This window comes from Geotrypetes seraphini, chromosome 1 (assembly GCF_902459505.1).
Source record: "Geotrypetes seraphini chromosome 1, aGeoSer1.1, whole genome shotgun sequence".
In the NCBI taxonomy this organism is placed as follows: Eukaryota; Metazoa; Chordata; class Amphibia; order Gymnophiona; family Dermophiidae; genus Geotrypetes; species Geotrypetes seraphini.
The window spans coordinates 21833728-21859067 of NC_047084.1; the positions used below are offsets into that span (position 1 = coordinate 21833728).

A 25340-nucleotide genomic window follows, 5' to 3' on the forward strand; every position below is an offset into this window, starting at 1 on the left:
AGATTTCTGCAACACCCAGACTAAGGGTTGGGATTGAACACCTAGCATATGGAATCCTCCAGGGCCTATCAAAAGATTATCGAAGGTATAAACCTTATCTTCCATTTTGTTCTACCACTTCCACCGAGAGCCATTCCATACATCACCACCCTTTCTGTGAAAAGTATATTCTGAAGTTACTTCTGAGTCTGTTCCCTTTCATCTTCATCCTATGCCCTCTCATTCCAGTTTCCATTCATTCAGAAGAGATACATCTTGTGCATTTATGCCTCTTAGTTATTTAAATATCTCTCTAGAAACAATACTAGCAATAACAATCTAAATAGATAAATAACTGCAGCAAAAAATGTTGCAACAATGTCACGATATCAGGAGCTATAAGTCAGGCACCATTGTGGAGCCAAATTGTGGACGGAATAGGAAGGAATTCCCTGAAGCAGCCATTCGTTGGTGAAACAAGTGCCTTGTTGGATTTGGACATCGGTTCCTTGTCTTCACTTCAATGCCAAAAATGTGACTGTAGGAAGATCGTTGCGTTTTTGGATCGCGGTCCTGGCTTATATCAACAGCTGTGAAGATAAGTGTAACCTTCCTGAAGGTTCTTTTTCCTGTTCCCTGTGCACAGTGGTGAAATATTTTCCTATTTTGAAAGATTATATTTAGAGAAGTAGTGGAGTTTTTTTTACCTATGATACAGATTAAGAACAGCTAAAAAACTATTGGGTTGCCGTCTGCATATAAAACTAGTTGAGGCTTTTTTCTCCAGTTTACTTAAATGGTTTTTCAAAGGATATTTCCACCACTTGGCTTATAACATTGTTGCAACATTTTTGCTGCAGTTATTTATCTATTTAAATATCTCTATCATATCCCTCCTTTTCCGCCTTTCCTCTAGAACAGTGGTCTCAAACTCAAACCCTTTGCAGGGCCACATTTTGGATTTGTAGGTACTTGGAGAGCCTCAGAAAAAAATAGTTATTGTCTTGTTAAAGAAATGACAATTTTACATGAGGTAAAACTCTTTATAGTTTATAAATCTTTCCTACTGGCTAAGTCTTAATAATAATATTGTAATTTATAACTAAAGAGACATATGATCAAGAAACTGTTTTATTTTATTTTTGTGATTATGATAAACATACCGAGGGCCTCAATATAGTACTTGGCAGGCCATATGTGGCCTGCAGGCCGCAATTTTGAGACCACTGCTCTAGAATATACATATTAAGATCTATAGGCCTGTTCCCATGTGCTTTATGATGAAGACCACAGGGGGTAAAATTTATATATTTTGATTCCCAAGTTTCTAACGTGCCATTAAATGGGGACTGTAGTTTGAAGGTTCAACTACTTTCCTTCTAGAAATATGCTTTTGTGGGTTCAGGTCCCAATTTTAGTAACACTAACCTTTCTAGACTCCTCTTTTTCAGTACATAAAGAGTCTTTAAAAAAACAAACAAACAAATATGAAACAGGATTATGTAGAAGAATCTTAAACTGTACAGTGTAAAGGAAGATGTCTTATCATTATTACTCTTGCATGGCTTATTTAGGATGCCCATTTAACATACTCCTAGAAAGTTGCCCTTTGGTCTCCTATACTCGCCCCTTTCCACACCAGTACCCTTTCTCCTCCTAGCTCCAATGGAACCCAGTATTGGAGACTACTCATGCTACACAGGAGTAAAGAGAGGGACAAGTTTGTCTCTGCTGGCAGGATACTGAGGTCACACCATGATCACCCAAATTTCTAATCTTTTGGGGGGAAAATGGTTACCTCAGTTTATATTCGAGTATATACAGTATATCAAATGCATGACCCATTAAGACATAAAGTTATGCTATTTTAGCACAGGGTCTCATTTGCGTAAAATGGGACCCTGTGCTATAAGCACAACTTGGTGTAAAATAACTCATCTTGATGGTAACCCACATTGATATCTGCCCCCCGCCAAGGGCCTTATTCAGAAAGGATATTATTGTGACACTGAGATTTCAATGTGTGTGCAGTTGTATGCTGAAAACTACATTAGCAACGATAGGTTCAAGAAAGGTATTCAGCTATCTGAGGTTCTAGAAAGATATTCAGCTATCTGAGGTTCAAGAAAGGTATTCAGCTCTCTGAGGTTATGTTTTCAAAAGATAGCTTCTTTTTTGCAATACCAACTATGGTGGTGTCTCATATGAAGTACTGTCCTGAGAAATACTTTTTGTTTCAAAAGACTGATGTAGGCACCATACTTCAGTTATTTAAAAAAAAAAAAAAAATTATACTAAATTATATACATTGACTATCCTTATTGTTTCTTATTCTGTTCCAGGGACATATCATGTTATTTTAGATGAAAGCCATTACAAAGAGCTGCTAATGTACCACATTAGTCCACCCCCTACCAGTTCAAGCTCAGAGTGCTCTCTCATACGAATGGGTAGGTGCTACCATCATAGATGGAATATTTCAGAATATTAGATCATTTGAAATTCTTCCCTGTACCAACCATAGAATAATAATAAGCTTTTCTCCTTAGACTAAAAATAGAAAATTCTCTTTAGTACTTCTCACACGCTGTGTGACTTTAACCAAGTTATTTCTGATTTTTTTTTCTGCTGAAAACAGAGATGATAAATTCTTAGAAATGGGAGTTTTGCAATTGTGATCTTCATTTTGTGAGATTTGGAAGTGTGACCTTTGAAATTTGGAAGTGTGAATTGTCCAGGAGTAAATCTTCATGAAACAGAAGCAAATATTACCTTATTCAGCATAGGTTGTTTGTTGTATAAGTGGGCAAAACTGAAAGGAGCTATTTAAGGGTGACAAACCATTTTGTAAGGAAAGTAAGTAAAAGTAAGAGGAAAAGAAGGCCGCTTTGGTTCTTAAAAGTAGTAGCTGAAAAGGTAAGGAAAAAGAGGTTAGCTTTCATAAACTACAAAAGATCACAGAAAGAGGGAAGACAGGCTAAAATATCTGGGTTGAGTAGTCAGGAAAGCAAAGATGCTAATAGAAGAAGAAATAGCCAACATGGTAAAATGGGGGGGGTGGACAAGACATTTTTTTAGGTATATTAGTGATAGGAAGGCTCGACAAATATAACAGAAAATTTTTGGACCCAGGATTCATCACAGATGTCCTTAATACCCAATGTCAACTCTGCATCAACAACAGCAGTTGCATCATTTGGTGTCAGCTGCTTCGGTACCGACACCATCAAGAAAACAAGCTAAGAAGGATCCCCGTGCCTCACCTTGCCAATCAACGCTGGCATCTATAGCACTGAAAATGGTGTTTGCTAAATGACGCTGGCATTTATAGCATCAAGTAAGTCGATGCATGCCAAATGGTGTTGACAGCAGTCTCGCTCTCCATCATTACAGGAAGTGTCATCTCTGAGACGTGCCTCGACATTGGGGTCACAAACGCTTTGACACGCTGTACCATCGGTACTGCAACCAACAGTCAGGATCAACTGCAGGAGCTGCTTCAACAGGAGCTAGCAGCAATGCTTTGAGGCCAATTGAAGCCGACTGCTGCACCAACTCCTTGTGGTACTGTGAGGTTTCTTAAAGCTATGCTTGGGCTGGGCTAGTACCAATCTCAGTCTCCTTGAAGTAACTCCAGGTCTCATCATCTGAGCACTTCCTCCTCATTGATGTTGGACCAATACCGACGGAAACTGAGTCCATCCCGGCGCTATCATCAGTACCACCGGTACCTTAGATTGGAGGCCTATGAACTTTTGTCGGATACATCTCCTCCTTCACCTAGATGTACATCATCTCCAGAGACCCTTTCCTTTACCATGTTCATAAGGCAAATGGGTCAAGCTCTTTTTGTGCATATGGGAATCTGAACCAGAGTAAGAGCTGCATTTTTTGATGCACTTGACTTTGAGCAGCTCCCAAGAGACTGTTTAAAACTCCCAATCCATGACCTTAGAAGGGACTTCATTTTGAAAAAGTGGGAGATTTCCCTACATGTACCAGTGGCTCCATCCAAATTGGATTCCCTATATAGGGTGCAGTCATGTCCTGGCTTTAACAGGCAAACAAGTGCAACATCGACCTTTTTTGATTAAATCTGTTTGTTTTGAAGTGGTTGTCCAGATCCAGATCATACGCAATTGTACCTCCAAGTACGGGAACTCGTACTTGGGTCAGGTTTGGTCGTGGGCTATTTCAAAATACGATGCTTACTAGCCGCATCTTTAACTATGCTTTGTATTTTAACCACTTAGTTCAATGCCTGTCTCATTTTGACCAATTTATTCCTGTAGACCAGCTTCCTGACTTTCTGCAAGCTTAGCATGATCTCCTTGAGAACAGAACATTCATGTTGAGATCAGTCTTTGATACTTTTGATGTCACTTCCAGAGCATCAACCTATTCTTTTGTAATTTATTTGTTTCAAATTTTATGTACCGCTTAAAAATCTAGACAGTTTACAATCAACATACAAAATGAGATGGCAAGTGTAGCTTCATTTATCAGGCTTGGAACTCACTCTTCAGTACTGCCTTGCAAATTCTCCTTGCATGGTTGACAAACTTTTCAATGATCACATTGAAAAACCATGCAGATCACCAGACATAGATGCTGTAAGACCTCTTCCTCAGCCTCCCAGTTTCATGATCCTAAATAGCCAACTACATCATTTAAAAAGTGTTCCACTGTGCCTTTAATGTCTTCCACAGCTCTGACTCCAAGGTGCCCTAGAAGCCAACGTTCTCAAACACTACCCTTGCCAGAACTCCATTCAAACAAGGAGAGTTCTTTATCAATTTCTGATATCAACACTATCAAGGGGTTCCATTCTCATATTGAACCAGGTAGGAGGTCATCTACCAATCTTCGACCTCTGTACTCTTCCCATAAAAAAAAATAATAAAAGAATGAAAATAAAGTAATACAAAAATTAATAATTCCATAAATAAATAACTCTACCCCTCCAGGAGCACAACCAGTAACAGTGCCCTCCAAGCACACAATACCTGTGATTTCTGCATAGGCTAACTCACCTTCTACATAGAGCACTGTTTTTTGGCCTGGACTCAGCGTACAAACTATTGCACAGTATTTAGTTGTCCTGCCTGAACTTCTCCACTCTTACACAATTTATCTGTTTCTCTACTTGAAATTCTGGTTGACAAAAGTGTTAACTCTAGCATTCAAATTTCCACTGAACTACCAATGTTTCTATTCCTTCCTTATCCAGAATCTGGCCACAGTTGCCATTCCACCCTAATGCTCTTCCTGTCAGGGATCGTCTATTTCATTATTAACATTGTTGGCCAGTAATCACCAACAACAACTAGGCCATCCAGGTCTCCAACGAAAGCTATGCTTTATCTTTGCAAAATACTAAGAAGATTCTTTTTCATTTCTCAGCAGACCTCCCTTCTTCAACAAGAACTCCCAGACTTTCTGCAACTGATTTTCATCAACCAATACCTCCACAGCAGAGTGGCCAGGGGTTCTACTCCAAGTATTTTTGCACACAAAGAAGATTGGAGGACTGTGCCCATTCCTCAACCTCCAAGCCCTAATCAAGTTTTCATTCAACAAAAGTTTAACATACTGTTCCTAGATGCTTTCTATCTCCAATTAGAGGAGAGTAACTGGCTTATTTCTCTGGATATCAAGGAAGACTACATGCGGAAAACATACCTCTACTTCCAGATTGGAACACAGCATCTTCAGACCGGGTGCTACCCTTTGGCCTACCATCAGCACCCAGAGTATTCCTGCTCCTTCCACTTCTACTAGTCATCTGCTACATAATCAGTCAAGGGTGTGCAGACCCTTCTTCTCTTGTCAAGAAGGGATGTTTTTAGTTTAATCCTAAATTTGTAAAGTGAATTTTCAAGGCAGAGTTGAGGTGGCATGGTGTTCCATAGAGTAGGAGCTACGACAGAGAAGTTAGTTTTCCTTGTGTAATAGAATTCTTTGATGGAAGGTATGGTCAGTAGATTCTGATCAGCTGATCTAAGAGTCTGGGAAGGGCAAGAAGGAATGATAAGTTTATCGGGAGACGCGAAAGTTTGATTTTATAGACCAGCATTTAAGTTTTATAAGAATAGCCTTACTGGGTCAGACCAATGGTCCATCAAGATCAGTAGCCCGTTCTCATGATGGCCAATCCAGGTCCGTAATACCTGGCCAAAACCCAAGGAGTAGCAACATTCCATGTTTCCAATCCAGGGCAAGCAGTGGCTTGTCTCATGTCTTTCTCAATAACAGACTATGGACTTTTCCTCCAGGAAATTGTCCAAACCTTTCTTAAAACCAGCTATGCTATATGCTCTTATCACAACCTCTGGCAATGTGTTCCAGAGTTTAACTATTCTCTGAGTGAAAAAATATTTCCTCCTCCCTGTAACTTTGAGTGTCCCCTAGTCTTTGTAATTTTTGACGGAGTGAAAAATTGATCCACTTGTACCTGTTCTACTCCACTCAGGATTTTGTAGACTTCAATCACATCTTCCCCTCAGCTGTCTCTTTTCCAAGCTGAAGAGCCCTAACCTTTTTAGACTTTCCTCATACGAGAGGAGTTCCATCCCCTTTATCATCTTGGTCGCTCTTCTTTGAACTTTTTCTAGTGCTGCTATATCTTTCTTGAGATGAGACCAGAATTGAATGCAATACTCCAGGTGAGGTCACATCATAGAGTGGCATTATAACTTTCTCAGTCTTGTAAACCATCCCTTTTTTAATAATTCCTAGCATCCTGTAGGTGCTGTTAAGAGAATTGCGAATTATGTCTAACATAGGCACTGGTAATGTACCCCCAGGGTTTTGCAGGCATACATTACCGGTACCTATGTTGTGACAAGAATTGCATCTACAGAGGCTCCTCGTGGCACCCAAGGTCATTTCTGGTGCAAACCATGCTTACTTTGACCTTAGGCACCGTTAGGCACCTCTATAGACGTGTTTATGGCATTCATTTTTGTAGACACCTACATTTTATAATAACTTTTTAACGGTTTTAAATGGTATGGTCAATTACTGCGCTGATTAACATCAGTTAAAATGATTAATTTAGGCGATGGTAGGGTAGGTGCTGTTTAAAGAATATGACCCTTAGTTTGCAGTAACAGGCTACTGCACAAATGTGTTAAGGAGTTGTGTTGTAGTTCATCTGTCACCACACATTGTTTTAGTTTTCTGAAATTATCCCGGAGTTGACATGGAAGCATTAGCCAACAAAAGTTAGGTGTGGTTTACAGAATATGTGTAGTGGCTGCCCCATAACTAAATTTTAGGTGCAGCCATTAATGCCGACTAAAACTTGGTGTAAATGCTTTGGGGGGTCCCTCTGGCATTTGTCCTTGACCAGCCCCCCCTGCCTCCATCTAAACATCCGCAGGTTTCGTGGTATGAGGATTTTTTCCATGCTGACGTGGTTTCACCTAATGAGGACTTGGACCTCATAGAAGACCCCCAAGATCCCCTCAGGGGGGGCAGATGATGCAGACGTTTTGGTTTCTGAGCCGTTGGTTGGCGATGACGCTTCAGTCATGCGCATTTTTCATCGAGAAGAGCTGCAGGAGCTTGTTCTTCAGGTGTCTTCAGTTTTGAGAAAGAAGCTATGGACCCCCCTCTGGTTGTAGATCCTCTGCTTCAGGGGATCTGGTCGGCATCCCGTTCTTTTCCTATGCATCAGGATATTCGGGATGTGGTGTACCTCAGTGGAAGACTCCAGACGTGCCTTTGTGGCTGGCGAGTCCATGGCTCATCTCTATCCCATTCCTGATGGGGATAGGGATACTTTTAAGTCTCCTGTGGTTGATGCTGTAGTCTCAGCTATTGCTCGCAGGCATATGGTGAAGTCATGAACCCCCCTCCCTCCCCCCAGTGGGCTCTTCAAAAGTACTGCTTACAATGAAAGAAGCATCCTTTGGCAGGGAAAGAGGCCGAACCCTGACCCATGCGATATCGACAAAATTCACGCAGACATCCTTGGCTGGCTTCACCCCGAGGCACCTTAGAATCACTCAAGGCCTGAACAAGCTTATCCAACTCTTCCCCAAAAAGGAAGGAACCCCGAAAAGGAAATTTACTGAGCTTTAACTTAAAGGCCGCATCTGCCGACCAACCACGAAGCCACAGGGTACGACAAGTAGCCACCCCAAGGGCCACAAACTTGGTAGACACCCGCAACAAATCATACATGGCATCAGAAAGATAAGAAGTGTTGAGCTCAATCTTAGCCACCTCCTGATCCACTAAGGAACAGTCAGCCAATTCCCAGTCAAGGACATGCTCGGACCACTTAAAACAAGCCCAGGCCATTAGACTGCTGCAAATTGCTACCTGAACAGCCAAAGCAGCCACATCAAAGCTTTGTTTAAGGAGAGACTCCATCTTGCGGTCCTGGGGGGTCTCTCAAAGCTGAACTAGCTCCTGCATATTGAAGGACCTTACTCTCAAGGCTGTGTTTCTGAACTGCAGGTCTATTCTTGTAGGTCTCCCTTCCTGGAATTCTCTAGGAAGCAGGTTGTGCTGCGGCCGGTTCCTTCCTTTCTTAAGGTTATTTCTCCTTTTCATGTCAACCAGTTGGTTGCCCTTCTGGTCTTGGGTAGTCGGGAGGGCTCTTTGGAGCAGAGGCAATTACGGAAGTTGGATGTCTTTAGCATCCTTCGTGTTTACGTTCAGCAGACCCAGGATTGTAAGTCGGATCATCTTTTTGGCCTTCTTGCAGGTCCTCATAAGGGGGACGTGCTTCTAAAGCTACGATTGCACATTGGATAAAGGAGGCTATCGCTTCAGTGTACCACCTTCAGAAGAAACTTGTTCTGAATTTTCTCAAAGCTCATTCCACTTGGGGTCAGGCAGCCTCTTGCGCTGATAGTTCTGTTGTGCCTCTAGTGGATATTTGTAAAGCTGCGGTTTGGTTTTCTCTCCATTCCTTTGTTCGCTATTATGTGGACGTTCAGACACATCAGGACGCAATGTTCAGTGAGCATGTTCTTGTGACGGCTCTTCGGGGGTCCCACCCTTAATGGGACTGCTTTGGTACGTCCCATCCATCTGTGCTGCTCTGGAGGGACGATAAAGAAGGAGAAATTAGGTTCTTACCTGCTTATTTTCTTTCTTTTAACCCGTCCAAACCAGAACAGAAACCGCCCTGTCGTTTTGCTCGGTTTTTCGCAATCAGTTTTTATGCAATACTTTTTCTTGGTTTTGGGGAGTGTAATAGGAACAGCGTAGTTTGGTTCAACTGGCTTAGCCGGCAACTTACAGAGACACTTTGAAGGGGTTTTTTTTCTAGTCAGTATCTAACAATCCAATCCGGATAACTATTTTGTCTTCTCCATTTCCGTGGGGAGTTAGTTTATAGTTCACAGTTCTTAAGTTCTTCCGTTAGTTCCTGCTTGGCTATTTGTCAGATTTATTGTAGATGGGACTGCACAGCCCACTTGTACTACTGCCAAAAGTCAGTGTGTTCTCAGTCTCCACCTGCTAGCAAAGGAGTAAACCCATCCAACTGTGCCGCTCTGGAGGGACTAAAACAAAAAAAATTGGCAGGTAAGAATCTAATTTCTCCTTGCTCCCACCATGGTTTGTTAGTGTTTTTTTACCATGGTGTCTGAGTTTAGAGAATCTGGCCCTCAGAGTAGTTAAGCTATGGAACTCTTTACCAGAGGATGTGATAACAGCAGTTAGCATAGTTGAGTTTAAAAAAGGTTTAGACAAATTCCTGGAGGAAAAATCCATAGTCTGCTATTGAGACAGACAGGAAGCCTGCGTCAAAGGGGTGTGGGACAAGCATGTGCTTGAGTATAGGCCTATACTTAAGAGCCTATGCAGTACTCACTCTTTATTTTAAGCTTTGGGGTGAATTTGGGAGGAGGTAGGGGGCTGGGGGCAGCACAGAAAAGCTCTTGCACCTGCCTGAGCCGTGTTAATAGCCCCCAAATTCTGCCACCCTAGGTGGACACCTAGGGCTTGATTCTATAAACAGCACCGTTGTCTGCCTAGAAAATGGCCGCTGATCACTTGTCAATCATGTAACAGCGCCATTTCTAGAATCACATCTTCGTGAAAGGTAGGTCTACCTGAAATGTAGGCCAAGGTTTTAAAAGCCTATATTTCTGGTGTGTACCTTTTATGTGAATTGTGGCTACCGAGGCGCTTTATGAAGCTTTATGCCACTTTTGACGTTAGCTATGCCTACAGTGGCATTAGTCGTCTTAAAGTGCCTTTGTAGCCACAATTCAAGCACCATTTTTCTAGGTGCTGGTAAGAGCCTATATTTTTTTATAAACAATTTTAATCGTTTTTAAATGGCGTTTTCCACTTAAGTTTGGCATTGTTTATAGAATATGGGCCCTAGTCTGTAAGCAAATATTTTGGTGAATAGAGCCCATATTGAGAAGGCTCTAATAGCAAATGTTGGACTATTTCATGTTTGTGATGTCATTAACTTTCATAAGTATACAATTAACTGATTCAACATTTTTATCCTTCACTAAGGCTTTCCACAACATACTGTTGCATCTCTTTCTGATCAGGATGCTAAACCATCATTCAGCATGGCGTAAGTAGGGATTATTTGATTTAATAGAACTTTAGTCCTAAAAGAGCTGAAAGGTCCTACAAAATGTCATGTTCTTCACCCTCCTGCTGTGAGAAGTTTGATTAAACAGTGGTTCTTGTACAATCCCTCTTTATTCTGGACTGCAGGGTTATTCACCTTGGGAAGCCATTGATTGTAGGATCTTAACTTAACAAAGAACTGCCCTCCCACTGAGAATACCTCCTGGAGTATACTCCCTGGAATCCAGTTTTGTAATCCTACAAGCCAAGATTGTAGGACCTCATCTCTTCTGCTTGTGTTTTCTTTCTTAAACTTAGGGTCTCTTTTACAAAGCCGCGCGGCAACAGCTCCGAAGCCCATAGAGATTTAAAGGGTTTCAGGGCTGTTGCCACGTGGCAGCCACTAACGCAGCTTTGTAAAAGAGGCCCTAAGTGTATTGGGGAAAAATGCATCTGGGGAGATACCTGCCACTGAAGTAAGCCCCCTGGACAGCCTAAAGTCGGATTGAGGCTCCAGGATCGGGAGCTAGCTTACCCCGGGTTCATCCACTAAGGGGTGGAGCACAGGCTGCGCTGTTCATGGAGGCGCGACCGGGATTGGGACCAGACTGTGTACCTTCCTTGAGTAATCTGGAGGTCTTGAAAGTCACTGACTGGGGTGACAGGGCAGCTGAGGCAGTCAGAAGACATGAAATCCAGTTTTCCAGCTTCCTGAGGTTAGAGATCTCCATGCAGGCTGTGTTCAGCTTGCCTGCCATTTTTTTTCCTTACAGCACAGACAGTGAGTAAGTAGCTGGCTGCATGCCTGGTGATTTTGGGGGATCCTAAAAAAGGTTTTCTGGGTGGTTTCCCAGCATGACCTAACCCCCCACCACACCTCTAAAAATGTAAAATCACCGTTTTTCAGGGTTTCTTGTGTCTTTCCCGGGCTGTTTAAAGGCAAAATCGGCACCCACAGTAGCCATCTTGAATTTCTGTAAATTTTTTAAAAGTGTATTTTTTTGCACTTAGGACTTCGTTTTTCACGCCAAACTTTTCATATGGCCTCCTCAGGACATGATGGCATGTGGTGCAATAGCAGAATTTAAATTGAAAAATTGAAACTTAATTCAAATAAAACAAAATTCTTTTTTGATAGCCCATCTAATAAGATTAATGAAGGGATTTTGAAATTGAATGGAACCTCATATCCTATTAAGAACATAAGAATAGCCTTACTGGGTCAGACCATTGGCCAATCAATCACAATAGCCCGTTCTCACGGTGTACCTGGCCAAAACCCAAGATGTAGCAATATTCCATGCCACCAATACAGGGTTTACTTGGATCAGAATTTTATCAGTGGGTACTCAGATAGATGCTATAGTCTGCAAAAGCTTTCTTATGTTTGTGGAAACTATGAACAGTTAGATCTTATTTTGATACTAATTCCTTTAGGCTTTTAGTACAATCTTTGATTTTGAGTATTTTAGATTATTGTACTATAATATTATTTACTTAACAGGTATCACAAAACTTTAATAGATTATGTAACATTCAAAATACAGCTGGCTGTTTAATTTTTAATTTGAAGAAGACAGGTGTGAAGAAGGAACCACTCCTACAGATTTGAAAGAGGCTTACTTTCATATTCCCAGGAAGTTTCTTAGGTTCAATGTGCTGGAGAGGCATTTTTAGTTCTCGGCACTACCTTTTGGATCGTTCAGGGCAGTGTTTTTCAACAAGTACGGGGTAAGCGAGCTGCTTGTGGGTATGCGGTGTGGGTCTCCCGCCCTCCTTCCTCCAGTGTCCCCCCCCCCCCCCTCTGCCGAAGCTGACCTGGAAGGCTTCCCTCTGATGTCAGAGTTGATGTCTGGGCAACATCAAGCTAACTCCAGCAATGAAGATCTCTCCGTCTTCTGTCACCCTCCTGCTTCCTGTCAGGGAGTCCCAACACTGGCATTAGCTCAACTGATGCAGAGCCTTTGAGTCTATCTGCTCGTGAGGCCCTGTTGGTACTGCGTAAAAGTGGATGAAGCTGATGGGGCTTTCCTGAGCGCATGGACTTGAAGGCTCTTTGTTAAAGTTAGTGCTGGTGCTGGGCCCTGTGTGGATTTCAGGTCAGGCAGTGGTAGAGCGGCAGTAGGAGGAAGGTTAGAGAAGGAGAAATGCTGGACTTGTCAGGAATGGGAAGGCGGGGAAGGAAAGAAGGAGCAATGTTGGATTGAGGGATGTGTTGAAATGGGGATAGTTGGTAAGGCTGGATGGCTAACTGGATGGGTGTGGAGAAATGCTGGACATGGATAGAGGAGAAGGGATATGCTTCATATGGGATGGAGAGGAAGGGAAGAAAGAGAAGGAAACACATGGATGGAGGGAAGGCGAACTATGCACATAGATGAAGAGGAAAAGAAGAAAGTGGAAGGTGGTGCACATGGATAAAGAGAGATGAGATACACCTGGCTAGAAGGGAAAAGGAAGAGGGGAAAATGTGCATGTGGATGGAGGAAGGGAGGGGCATGAACTTGGGACACAGAGGGAGGGTGGGAATAGAAAGGGAGAATTGTTGGACATGAGCATGTGAGTGAGAGGGAAAGAGATGGTGCACATGGGAAAAGGAAGAAAAGAAAATTGTTGAGCATAGAGAGAGAAAAGAGTGAAGTAGAGATGTATGGGGAAGAGAAGGATGAGAGGGAGAAATGTTGGATATGGGCATGGAGAGGGAACAGTGGGACAGATTGAAAGGCATGCAAGGGAGAGGAGTGTTGGACATAGTGATGGTGGGAGAAATGGCATGTGCTGGAGAGGGGTGATAGAAGGAGAAATGTTGGGCATGGGGCTGGTGGGCAATGGTGAAAGATGCTGCACTAAATCTGGGGGATGAGAGAAGGAGAAATGTTGGATGTGGCAGTTGAAGGGGTGGGAGAGATACACCCTGGATCTCTCTCAAATTTATATCTGCTGTCCATATTTTGCACCCTATTCGTCTATTTTTTGTAGCTGTTCCTGAGATGACATTACATTTTAAAGTCATCTGCCTTGATCTCTTTGAAAAAAGCTGAATATAAATGATAATTAACATTTTCTCTGCATACAGTGTGCTGTGTTTTTTAATTTTGTGGTTTCCATTTTGTATTGTTGATAAGATTAAATTGTGTGTATATGAAAAATGAATAGAAGAAATTGCATTACAATTTGTATTATTAGGGGAGGGCAGGGGTACTCAGTTGATATTTGTTACACTTAGTGGGTACTTGGCTTGAAGAAGTTGAGAAACACTGGTCCAGGGCACCCTTGTACCTTTACCAAGGTAATGGTGGTGGCAGCTACAGCATACCTGTGCAAGGCGGGGATTCAGATGCATCCATATTTGGATGATTGGTTAATCAGAGCCCCGTCCAAGGCAGCAAGCAGTGGTTAGTGCAGCTGTTGCAGGACTTGGGATGGATCATAGTCTGTTATTGAGAGGGACATGGGGGAGGCCATTGCTTGCCCTGTATCGGTAGCTTGGAATATTGCTGCTATTCAGGTTTTGGCCAGATATTAGGGACCTGGATTGGCCACCATAAGAACGGGCTACTTGGTTTGATGGACCATTGATCTGACCCAGTGGGGCTATTCTTATGAATCCTCTTCAAAATGGTAGAGGACTGTTTTTCTTCCAGCACCATGAAAACTGAAGCTACAGCATCATATTCTAGACATACTGGCCATACTAGACCCCTAAGCTTAGCACTACCTGCAGGTGCTGGGGTCGATGGTAGCAACCCATAGAAGTGGTCCCCTGGGCAAAAGTTCATCTACGCCCTCTTCAGAATGCTCTGTTGTTCTGCTAGTCTCAGAAGGCAGACTTGCTCCAGATGCTATTAACCTGGATGGTGGAGGTGTGTCACAGCTTACAGTGGTGGCTTCAGGCGGAGATGCTATGCAAAGGGAGTACATATCTTATCTTGGGTGATACTGAAAATAGATGCCAGTCTTGTACGCCTGGGGCGGTCATTGCGAGGGTCAGCTGGTTCAGGGTTGCTGGTTATCTTCACAGAGAAAATGGTCAGTCAACAGGTTGGAACTCAAAGCCATTCACCTAGCACTGCAGGCATTGGAGGCAGTCCTGGAAGGCCAGGCAGTCAGGGCCTTCTCGAACAATGCCACAGTGGTGGCTTATGTCAACAGACAGAGAGGCACTAAAAGTGCTCTGTTGAAGCTCGAAGCTCAGTTGTTCAATTGGGTGGAAGCTCACCTGCAGATCATAACTGCGGCTCATGTAGCGGGAGTGAGCAATGTCCAGGCCAACTATCTGTGTCACCAGACCCTAGATCTACGGGAGTGGTCCCTGTCCCAGAGAGCATTCAACAGTATTGTGAAACACTGGGAGTGGCTGACTTTCAATCTGATGGCGACAGCAGACAACAAGAAAGTTTCTCAGTACTTCTGCCAAAGATTCAAGCTGGGTAGCGCTGGCATGGATACCTTAGTACAACCTTGGCCCACACAGGAGCTGCTATATGTGTTTCTCCTATGGCCAATGATAGGCTGGGTTATTCAAAGCATAGCAGAACACCACAGTCTGGTAGTTCTTATGGCACCAGACTGGCCTCAATGCCGTATGCGGACATAGTTCGGCTGCAGTGATACAGGTGTTTCAGGTTGCAGCTGCATCCAGACCTTCTATCGCAGGGGTTAATTGCATTGGAAATTCTGGATCGCTTTGGGTTTACGGGATGGCTCATAAGCATGCAGCCCTAGAGCACAAAGGTTATTTGGAGTTATTACTATCCTCCTACAAGCTAAAAAGCCATCGATAATCACAGCTTATATTAAGGTATAGAAGACATTAAAGCACTGGTGTTTGGTGCAGATGGTTGAGACTTTGAGGTCCCAATTTCAACAGCCCTGGTGTTTCCTTAGGACGGGCTCCAGAAGGGCCTTGCTGTTGGTTTATTCAATGTACAGGTGGTAAGACTCTCGTGCTTTCAACAATGAGGATAAAAGGGATCCCTGGCTTCTCTTCCTGATAAAGCCAGATTCCTGAAAGGAAATGTTACGTTTGCATCCTCCCTTGCGACGGTCATTTTCTGCATGGAGTCTTAACATTGTCTTGTGGCTTTCAATGGGGCTCTATATGAGAACCCTTGCAGGAGGCATTACTAATGGATCTCACTGGGAAGATGGTTTTTCTGGTAGTTATTGTTTTGGCAAGAAGGGTCTGGGAACTTCAGGCTCTCATGTAGGGAGCCCTTCCTCAGGTTTATGGAGGCCAGAGAGTCTCTACAACACCGTGCCTTCCTTTTTGTTGAAAGTGGTGTTGGCTGACTGCCGGCATATTTGGCTAAAGGTGGAGATCAGCAGTATAAGAATTTGGCATTGCTGGATATCAGGAGACTTCATCTCTCTTACCTTGAGGTGACGAATCCTTTTCATCTGTCTATTCAACCGTCTCTTTGTATTGACTAGCCATAGTCACCTGGGAAAGATGACTTCCAATGCTACTATTTCCAGATGGATTTGCATAGCTATTGTTTATATGTACATTGTGGCAAACAGCCTCTGATTTTGTTGAAGGCACATTCCACAAGAAATGTGGCTTCATCATGGATGGAATTCCAGGCTGTACCACCTGAGGAGATTTGTAGGACAGCTACATGGACTACGCTCCATACTTTTACAGAGTTGACGTGGTAGCACAAAAGTATGCAGCTTTTGAATCCTCGGTGCTTCAAGCAGGCTCATTGGCCACGCCCTAAATTCAGGGGACTGCTTTGATATGTCACTACAGTCCGGACTACTGTATCCTTTTCACTGGAAGGGAAGATTAGATTCTTGTCTCAATAATCTTCTTTCCAGTAAATGGGTACAGTAGTCTGGATGGCCCGCTCTGTCAGAGTATTCCTGCTTAAGGTTTCAGTTATATTGTAGAGTTCCAGATGCTTGTCTTTGGGCAGCAAGAGGTAAAGAAATGCTTATGGGATGCCCATCTAACAGAGTTAAAGAGTGATACGATAGCACTCATCAAAAGCTTCTAAAAAATGCTGTATAAATGTTGGTTCTGGTTGCACTCGTGTAGGTGGGTTTTTATGTTCTATCTTGGTTATGGTATGTTTCCATTTGATTAATAACTTGTTTTGGTTGTAATGCAGAACAAAATTGACTGTCAGGGAGTTTCCCCTTATCCTTCTTGTTATTTATCCTATTTAGAAATTATCTGTTGCTTTGGTATGAACTGAGGGAGAAGGGCACTGCCCAGTGATACAAGGAACTGGAGCTGAAGAATCTGTTTGATGCCGTCTGCAAGTTTTCCTTCAGTATGGGATAGAACCTATAGTCCAGACTACTGTACCCGTTTACTGGAAAGAAGATTATCAAAGTAAGAACCTAATCTTCCCTTATTCTTACTCAAACACTAGTCTTCCTAACAGAAAATCCTTCCTAAAGGAAAATTGAGAGGTGGTGAATCTTTGCTGGTAAGAAGACAACACAGGGGAGAAGCAAGATGGCCGTGGTGCAGTGAGGACGCTGACAACTTTTCCTCCAGCCAAAAAATTTCCTCTGTACTTGTGATCAAGGTTTTCCCCGATGCCGAAAAGGAGGAGGAGAGTGGCAGCCACAGCCCGGCAACCCAAACTCACCTCGCGACAGCGGGGGACGATGGATGGCTTCCTTACGACTTTGCCCCGGGGTGAACTGGCTTTGCAGAGTTGAAGGGAGGTCTCGGCACTCAGGAGCGAGGTATCACTCAGCCCAGCAGGACCTGTCCCTCCCCAGCAGCCACGAGAGAGGGGAACTTCGGCGGCTCAGAAGGGACAGGAAGTTACGTCCCTTCTTGAGCTGGAGGGCTCTCCGGTGTCCCTGGATGTACATGCAGCAGCTGAAGAGATCGAGGAGAGGGCAGATATGTCTTTGCCAGAGGGAGGATAGATTCCAGATATTCCCCCCACTGGAAAGGCCAGCAGAGTTCACATTGAAGTCTATCTGGAAGGCTTTAGACTCCTTGTATCAGCTCTGTGCAGGAACTCTACCTCTAGTCAAGGACCACGGAAAAAAGATTGAAGAACTACAGGAAGGAATGAAGACTCAGGGGGTAAGAGTGGACTCCTTGGACCAACAGGTTCAAGGGATGCAAAAATCTCAAGTTACCTTAATGCAAGATAGACTATTGCTAGTAAGGAAAGTTGAAAATATGGAAAATTATACTAAAATGCTTAATTTAAGAATTCTTAACTTTCCTAAGGTTCTGGCAATGTCTCCTAGAGACCTGTTTAATAAATTTTTAAAGGAAGTGTTTAAATACCCTGAGTCTGGACTTCCATCTTTACATAAGGTATATTTCCTTCCAATATCTAAGAAGGCTTCACAACCAGAGGCGTTACCTGATTCGACGAGTGCAGTGAACTTAACAAGAATATTGGAAACCTGAGTGGATGAATCCATCTCATATTCTACACTTCTGGTGACTTTTGTCTTTCAACAAGACAAAGAGGCACTTCTTAGGCTTTTTTTAGGCTTAAAGAGGTGACCTTTATGGATTCTAAGATTTATATGTTCCCAGATGTTACAAAGATAACGCAGACTAGAAGGAAAGAGTTCCTGTAATTGAGACAATCCGTACTGTCTTTGGGTGCTAAATTTCAACTTAGATACCCCTGTAAATGTTTGATCCTCTTGGATCAACATTCTTATATTTTCTTTGACCCTCCTCAGTTACGGTTTTTCCTTGAAGGAAAAGGAGTAATTGCTCCCAGTACCTCCATGCGGACTTAGTCCTTAATAATTTAGAAGATGTACACTGCACTATTGATATGGTTAATTTTTATATTAATTGGATATCTATCCGATCCCATGATGGAATGTGTATTGCTTCTCTCAAATTGAGTACTTATTTTTAGAGAGATTGTTTAATACTAAGGGAATATATTTTATTTTCTTGTTTATTTTATTGAAATATACACAATGAATAATAGGGAGGGGGAAGGGTTCTTATTTTACTGTGTATACTATTAATAATAATGGGAATGGGGGTGGGTTATGGGTTTATATATATATACAATTGTTCTTTTTCTTGATAGACTTACAAGTGATGTTTTCAAGAATATGTATGATATTAAATTGTACACTTGTTGAATGATTAAAAATGAATAAAGATTTATATATATATATATAAAAAGAAGGCAACAGAACAATTCCATGAGATGTGGTATACTGTAAAGGAGGAAATTTGAAAAAACATAAAATATGAAAAATATTTTTATTTTACAATATATTACAGGTCAGGTTAAATAATGCTATGTATTATGTACTAATCATTTACTCCCTCATTATTTAATCCCCCACACCTTAGGTGTGCATTTGTGTGCAACTTAATTTCTTAATTATATGTGAATTGGCAGTAATGTCCAATAATCATTGTTGATTGAAGTTAATTGGTATTTATCGTCAGTTATGCATGACTGCACTTAAACACCTAAATTCTTTAGCATGCAACTGTGGGAGGGGTTAGGGCATGCCAAGCACTGCTAAGCTTTAACAGTACTGTCAGTTATGTGCATACCTGCAATTTATGCACATAAATGCAGACTTACATATTCTATAGTGGCAGTTATGGATATAATTGCTGATATAGAATTCACGTTTAGCGCAGAGACTTCAGGCACCTAACTTTAGACAACTTATTGAATTACCCTCTTAACAGATATTAGGTATGTTCCCATAATACATTTACAAGTGAAGAGAATCGAAATATTGAATTCTTTATGTGCAATCTCAGCTTGTTTCTTGAAGGCTTTATTTTTTATGACCTCCAAGTTTCTAAATGTGGTCTTTTTCTGTCCCACAGGCATTTGGATGGCAATAATGAGCCAGGTCTTACATTGGGAGGATATTTTTGTCCACAGTGTAGAGCAAAATACTCAGAACTTCCTGTGGAATGCAAAATCTGCCGTGAGTATCTTCAACAGTTAATCACCATGTGAATATTACAGTTGTTCTTGTATTCTAAAAAGTCATCATCTTCTCCATGGCCCCTATTGCCACCCTCTGTATCTGTCTAACCATATTTGACTGACTTTGGGGCATTATCAGCCCTCTCATTAAAATATTTATTTTTCAACTTATGACCCTTTGCCCTTGAACTGCTTTCTTTATGGATAAATTTGCCACCTTTGACTGTATGAAAACTTGCTAGGATTGTAAACAGCATTATATTATTTCCTACCTTCTACTCTGTAGAACTTGTAAGTCATTCACTATTTTTGTAGTCCCTGTCGCAACTTACACAAAATGCATAGCCATTTAAGAAACATAGCATTTACCTCATGCAGTATGATATAGTCCTGGGGAGGGAGGTAGTAACACCTAAAATACCATACCTTGTTGTGTTTTTTCTTCAGGCCTTACCTTAGTGTCTGCACCTCATTTGGCACGGTCTTACCATCACCTCTTTCCCTTGGATGCCTTTCAGGAGGTTCCTCTGGAGGAGTACCAAGGAGAACGGTAGGTTTCTGGAGCCTATTGTGTACCCAGTATTTCTTTTTTTATCCTTTTCAGTAACGTAAAGAAACTGTTAAAAGCATTCTAAATGAGTGAGGAAGAGAGGCAGCAAATTTCATGAAAACACCCTTTGAACTGCACTATTAAAAGAACTGCTTTTTATTAATGCTTATTAAATGAAATATTCTTAATTTTTTACCAGAGGCGATTGTAATTTTTGTAAACAATATCTGTTTTAAAAACTTCTTTATTACAATTATTTGAACTTTCTGTTGGCATTACTGCTATTATCTAACAACATCAAGTAATAAGTTGTTATAGTTTGAATACAATATAAAGAGTACATGATATACCACCTTTCTGTGGTTACAATCAAAGCAGTTTATATGTTATATACAGGTACTTATTTTTATACCAGGGGCAATGGAGGGTTAGGTGACTTGCCCAGAGTCACAAGGAACTTCAGTGGGAATTGAAACTGGTTCCACTGCACTTACCATTAGCCCACCCAAGCTAGCAGCTGGTTTTGTATGATGGACTGCAAATTCTGTAGCAAATAATCAGAAGTTCTGGCAGAAACACAAGCTCTTATATAGTCAGATCTGTCTGGAAGGCTATATTGGGAACAAAGGAGATCACATGCATGTGCCCTGGGGTGGGCTTCAACAGCAACTCCAGTAGTTGGGGAATAATATGTCCAGTGCGGGGCAAGACTTCTGCAGTCAATGTTGCAACACATGCTATGAGTTTATCTTATTGGACAGACTTAATGGACCATGAAGGCCTTTATCTGTCATCATCTATTATGTTACTATATGACCATACTAATATTACTACTGGCTGTTTAGATTGTGACAGAGCTTTGGGGTTAGGCATGTGAAGTGTAGGTGTTGAGGGTAACTAAGTGAGAATCTTGCATTCTTTTACCCAAGACAAAACAAGGCTTCTAGATGAAGGAAAATCTTACAGAATAAGTGGGTAGGTAAATGGTTCTTTTTCTGCCTTCATCTTTTCTGTTACTATATTATAGCGCCAATGTATGCAAAATTTTATTGTGGATATCCTGAAAACCCAACTGATTTGGTAGTTAATTGGACAGGTTTGGGAAGTCCTGCCCAAAAGCAATTAACCAGAATTTCTAATTAACCTAGTTCATATACCAATATGCTGATTTTTATTATTTTTAAATAGTGCACATTTTCATTGGCGTTAAACTTTCTTTTAGGATTTGTCAGGGCTGCCAGGGAGAGCTGAAAGAACAACTTGTAAGTCAGTTTTTTCTGAATGCTTGCTATTGTGCACTATCTTGCAAGGCCTTTCTCATTCCATTAGAGAACTATTTTCTGCTTTGCACTTTTGCACTGTGCCAAATTGCTTGCTATGTGCATGGAAATACTGCAGTGACCTACTGTGACTGAAAGCAGCATGCAACTCCTGTCAGAGCTTCTTTTGGCACTTTGAGCAGTAACACTTCTCATAGGACAAACAGGCATAATATTCTCACATATGGGTGACATCAGCTGACAGAGTTTGGTGCGGGCACTGTCAAGTGTAGTATCACTTTAAATCTTTGAGACAGTGCCCCCACTGTGCACGCATGGATGCCTTCTCACCTGATGCTTGAGCGTGGGACCATCAGTCTCTAGCTTTCTGCAGAGCAGAGAAGTTACTCTGTTAATCTCTCCTCAGTGAGTCAAACCTTTTATCTTTTGGGGTCTTTTTACTTTCTGTTTTCCATTTTAAGTCATTTTGTAAAATTTTTCAAGTTTATGGTTTTGTGGATTTTAGGACTTTTTTTGGTCATAGGAGCATCGACAAATTTTCAGTACATCAAATACTCGAGCTCCTCAAGCTATTAGCCTTTTGACATTGAGTTGGCCATTATTTTCCCTCCATATAAAAGAGGGTGTCAGGTTGCTTTAAGAAGTGTACACTTCTCCCTCGGTATTTGTGGGGGATAGGGGCAGAGCCAGACCACGAATTGAGAAAACCCACAAATAACAAATTTTCAGTACATCGAATACTCGAGCTCCTCAAGCTATTAGCCTTTTGACATTGAGTTGGCCATTATTTTCCCTCCATATAAAAGAGGGTGTCAGGTTGCTTTAAGAAGTGTACACTTCTCCCTCGGTATTTGCGGGGGATAGGGGCAGAGCCGGACCACGAATTGAGAAAACCCACAAATATCTTCTCGTCCGGCTCTGACCCACCCCTGCCTCCCTCCCGCCTTCCTCCCGGCATTCCGGCCTTACCTGGTGGTCTAGCAGGCTTTCGGGGCAGGAACGATCTTCCTACGCTCCTGCCCCGTGCAGATCGCCAATAGGAAATGACTGCCGTGAGTTCCTGTAGTCTCTCGAGACTACGACGGGAGCTCACGGCAGCCATTTCCTATTGGCGATCTACATGGGGCAGGAGCGTAGGAAGATCACTTCTGCCCCGAAAGCCTGCTAGACCACCAAGTAAGGCCGGGATGCCGGGAGGAAGGCTGGAGAGAGGCGGGAATGTGGTAAAATATGGGGTTCCCCCCCCCCCAAAAAAAAAAGTGAATATGTGAAACCGCGAGTGTGGAAACTGCGAATGGGGAGGGCGAATTGTACTGTTTGCAATACAACCATTTCAGACTCTGACCACCATAATTGATGCGTTCAGTGCTTGGGTCCTGAGCATTGGAATATTGTGTGATTTGTTTATCTAAGCAAAAGAGATTACTTAAAGCCCACAAAATCCAGTGTACTAAATCTTTTGGATCTGCATCAATATCAAGCATGGCAGAGGACTCAGCATCAGGCGCAAAACTTATATCAGCATCAGCAAATATAATTTTCTTTATTGTCACTCCAGACTGGCACAGAATGGATGGGTTTACATTCCTCTGTCAGCAGGTGGAGACTAAGAACACATTGACTTTTGGCTGTAGTTCAAATGGATCGTGCAGTCCCATCTACACTCAGTCTGTTCTCAGTCTCCAGCAGGTGGAGGTGGTAAGCCTGTGCAGCCTTTCCCTTTATTAGTTACGGACTGTTGGATGTGATTAGTGCTTTTGTTGTCACTTTTTGCTGTCCATACAGAGCTTGGGGGGAACCCTTTTGGGGGTCTGTCCGATCTTGGAGGTGCCATATTCAGGGATGGCCAAGTCCCCCTCTCCCTCCCCCATTTTTCTTAGAGGTGCCTCAGCTGTACGCCTTGCCACAATAAGGTAAAGACTAGAGCCAGTGGGGTCTGCTCTTTTGTCCCTTAGAGTTTTTACTTTTGTTAAAAAAAATAAAAAAAAGTCCTGAGGCAGCCGGTCTGGAAGGAAGCTTTCAATTTGCTTTAATTGACTTTAATTGTTAACCAGTGATTTTGTTTTCTTTCCTTAGCGGTTCACAATGAGCACTTCTTTGTCAATACTCTCTAGACTGATACAGCTGTCACTGGTATAATGCATAATAGATGCCCCTCCCTATATACCTCAGTCTGCTCTAGTCTCCAGCAGGTGTTGGTTGGTGAGCTGTACCCATCTCTCCTTGATAGGGCTGTTGGAATTTGTTTAAGGCTCCTAGTCCCCATTTTTGTGCCGGACTGAGCTTGGGTGGGCCCTGTTTGGGGATCCGTCCGACCTCGGGGGGTGTCGCACCTTATAGATTTCGTGCTGGTTCCCCTCTCCCTTCCTCTACTTCCCCCAAATTTTGTAGAGTGCTCACTGTACTCCAGACGCGAAGCACTCGTGGCCGGCCTGTGCAAGCGCTGTGCAGGCTGTCACGAAGTGGATACCTCGTCGGCAGCGGTTGCCGATATCCAGGCTTCCCCTTTGCGAGTGCTTCTCGAACCAGTAGGGAAGCCCAGGCTTCCCCCACTGCCCATGCAGGGATTTTTCCAGCCACCGGCGGTCAGGGTAAAAAGGATTCCCTTACTGCCAAAGCTGCTGGAGACTCCCTTACCACTGCTGCTGACTTGCCTGCTTTAGCAGCTGGGACAGTTCAGGCTTCCCAGCTGCTACAGGCCGTGGAGGAGTTGTTTTTGGCGGGAACCTCTCCATTTTTGGCAGGAAGCACCTCCATTTCTGTATCGTCCTTACGAATGGGTAATATGTCTCACTGCTACCAGCAGGTGAAGACTGATATCAAACTTGTATATCAGTATAGCACGCCCCTCTTGCTACTCCAGTTTTCCTCAGTCTCTGGTAGCAGGTAGTAAGGCTTTTCACTCCCCTATTAGCACTGTTGGAACTTTGTTTGTGGACTCCTGGTTCACCTTTTTGTGCCGGATAGAGCTTGGGTGGGTTCTGTTTGGGGATCCGTCCGACCTCGGAGGTGTTAAACCCTGCAGGTCTCATGCTGGGTCCCTCCCCCCACCTTCCTCTACTTTCCTATATTTTTGTAGTAGGCCTTAGCAGGCGACTTGGCCCCCTGGTTGATCAGCCCTCCAGCTTTGAGAGCCGTGATGTCTGTTTTGACTGACTAAGTAAAAAGGAAAAACAAAAAAATCTTGAGGTGTGCTGGTCTAAAGGGCTCTTCCCTTTTTTCTGCATTTTTTTCTCAACTAACCGGCACTTTCTTTACAACTAGGGCGGTTTTCAGCACAATGAGCTCTTTTAAAGGGAAAAAGTGCTCCAGGCATCAGGTACTCGTGGCCGGCCTGTGCAAGCGTTGTGCAGGCCAGAGTGGTGGGGAAGTCTTATCGGCAGCAGATGCCAGCGGCCAGGGCACCCCACCGCATGTGCCTCGCAGTTTGGCTTCGGATCGTGAGAAAGCCCGGGCTTCCCCTGATGGCCACGCGGGGGGTTCCCCAGCCGCCAATGGTTAGGGAGCTCAGGATTTCCTTACCACCAGTTTGGCTGGGGATTCCCTTTTTGCATCGGTCGGTTCCTCGGCCTCAGCATCAGGAAAGTCCCAGGCTTTTCAGACACGACAGGCTGCAGGAGCTCTGATTTTGGCGGTTTCCGTTCCAATTTCGGCTGGAACTTCCTCATTCGTTTCAGTTACCTCAGGTGATCTTCCCCCTGTTCTGGAAATACAGGGGCAAGGTATGTCGGGGTCCCCTGCTGGGGCAGGGAGTCCCTTGGGGCCGCGTGGAGCCTTTCCCCTGAATTTATGTTAGCACTTTGTAAAGCTTATGTACTGGCGGCAGGAGGTTCCGTATCCACTCCGGGGGTCTCGGGGGGGGGGGGGGAGATTAGACTCGACGTCTTCCCTGGTGCAGCCCCACACAATGGAGGTTTTGCCCCTCTCCCCCCCCCCCTCCACTCCTCTCTCATCCAAACACCCGAGTTTCTCTTGGGATGAGGATTTTTTTCCCAGAGGAGCACAAGGTGATTGATGAGGACCTGGACCCTTGGAAAGAATTCCAGGATCCTCTTGGGA

At 43.1% G+C, this 25340-nt stretch overlaps 1 protein-coding gene across 1 annotated transcript in view; it reads left to right on the forward strand.

Annotated features, from left to right (window-relative positions):
- LOC117352237 (general transcription factor IIH subunit 2) overlaps window positions 1-25340 on the forward strand; it is a 67451-nt gene that overhangs the window by 37178 nt on the left and 4933 nt on the right. Inside the window, exons 11-15 of the mRNA XM_033928596.1 lie at window positions 2322-2429; window positions 10474-10537; window positions 19346-19449; window positions 19899-20001; window positions 21224-21263. Coding sequence (XP_033784487.1) covers window positions 2322-2429; window positions 10474-10537; window positions 19346-19449; window positions 19899-20001; window positions 21224-21263 — 419 coding nt within the window. The remainder of the gene's footprint in view (window positions 1-2321; window positions 2430-10473; window positions 10538-19345; window positions 19450-19898; window positions 20002-21223; window positions 21264-25340) is intronic.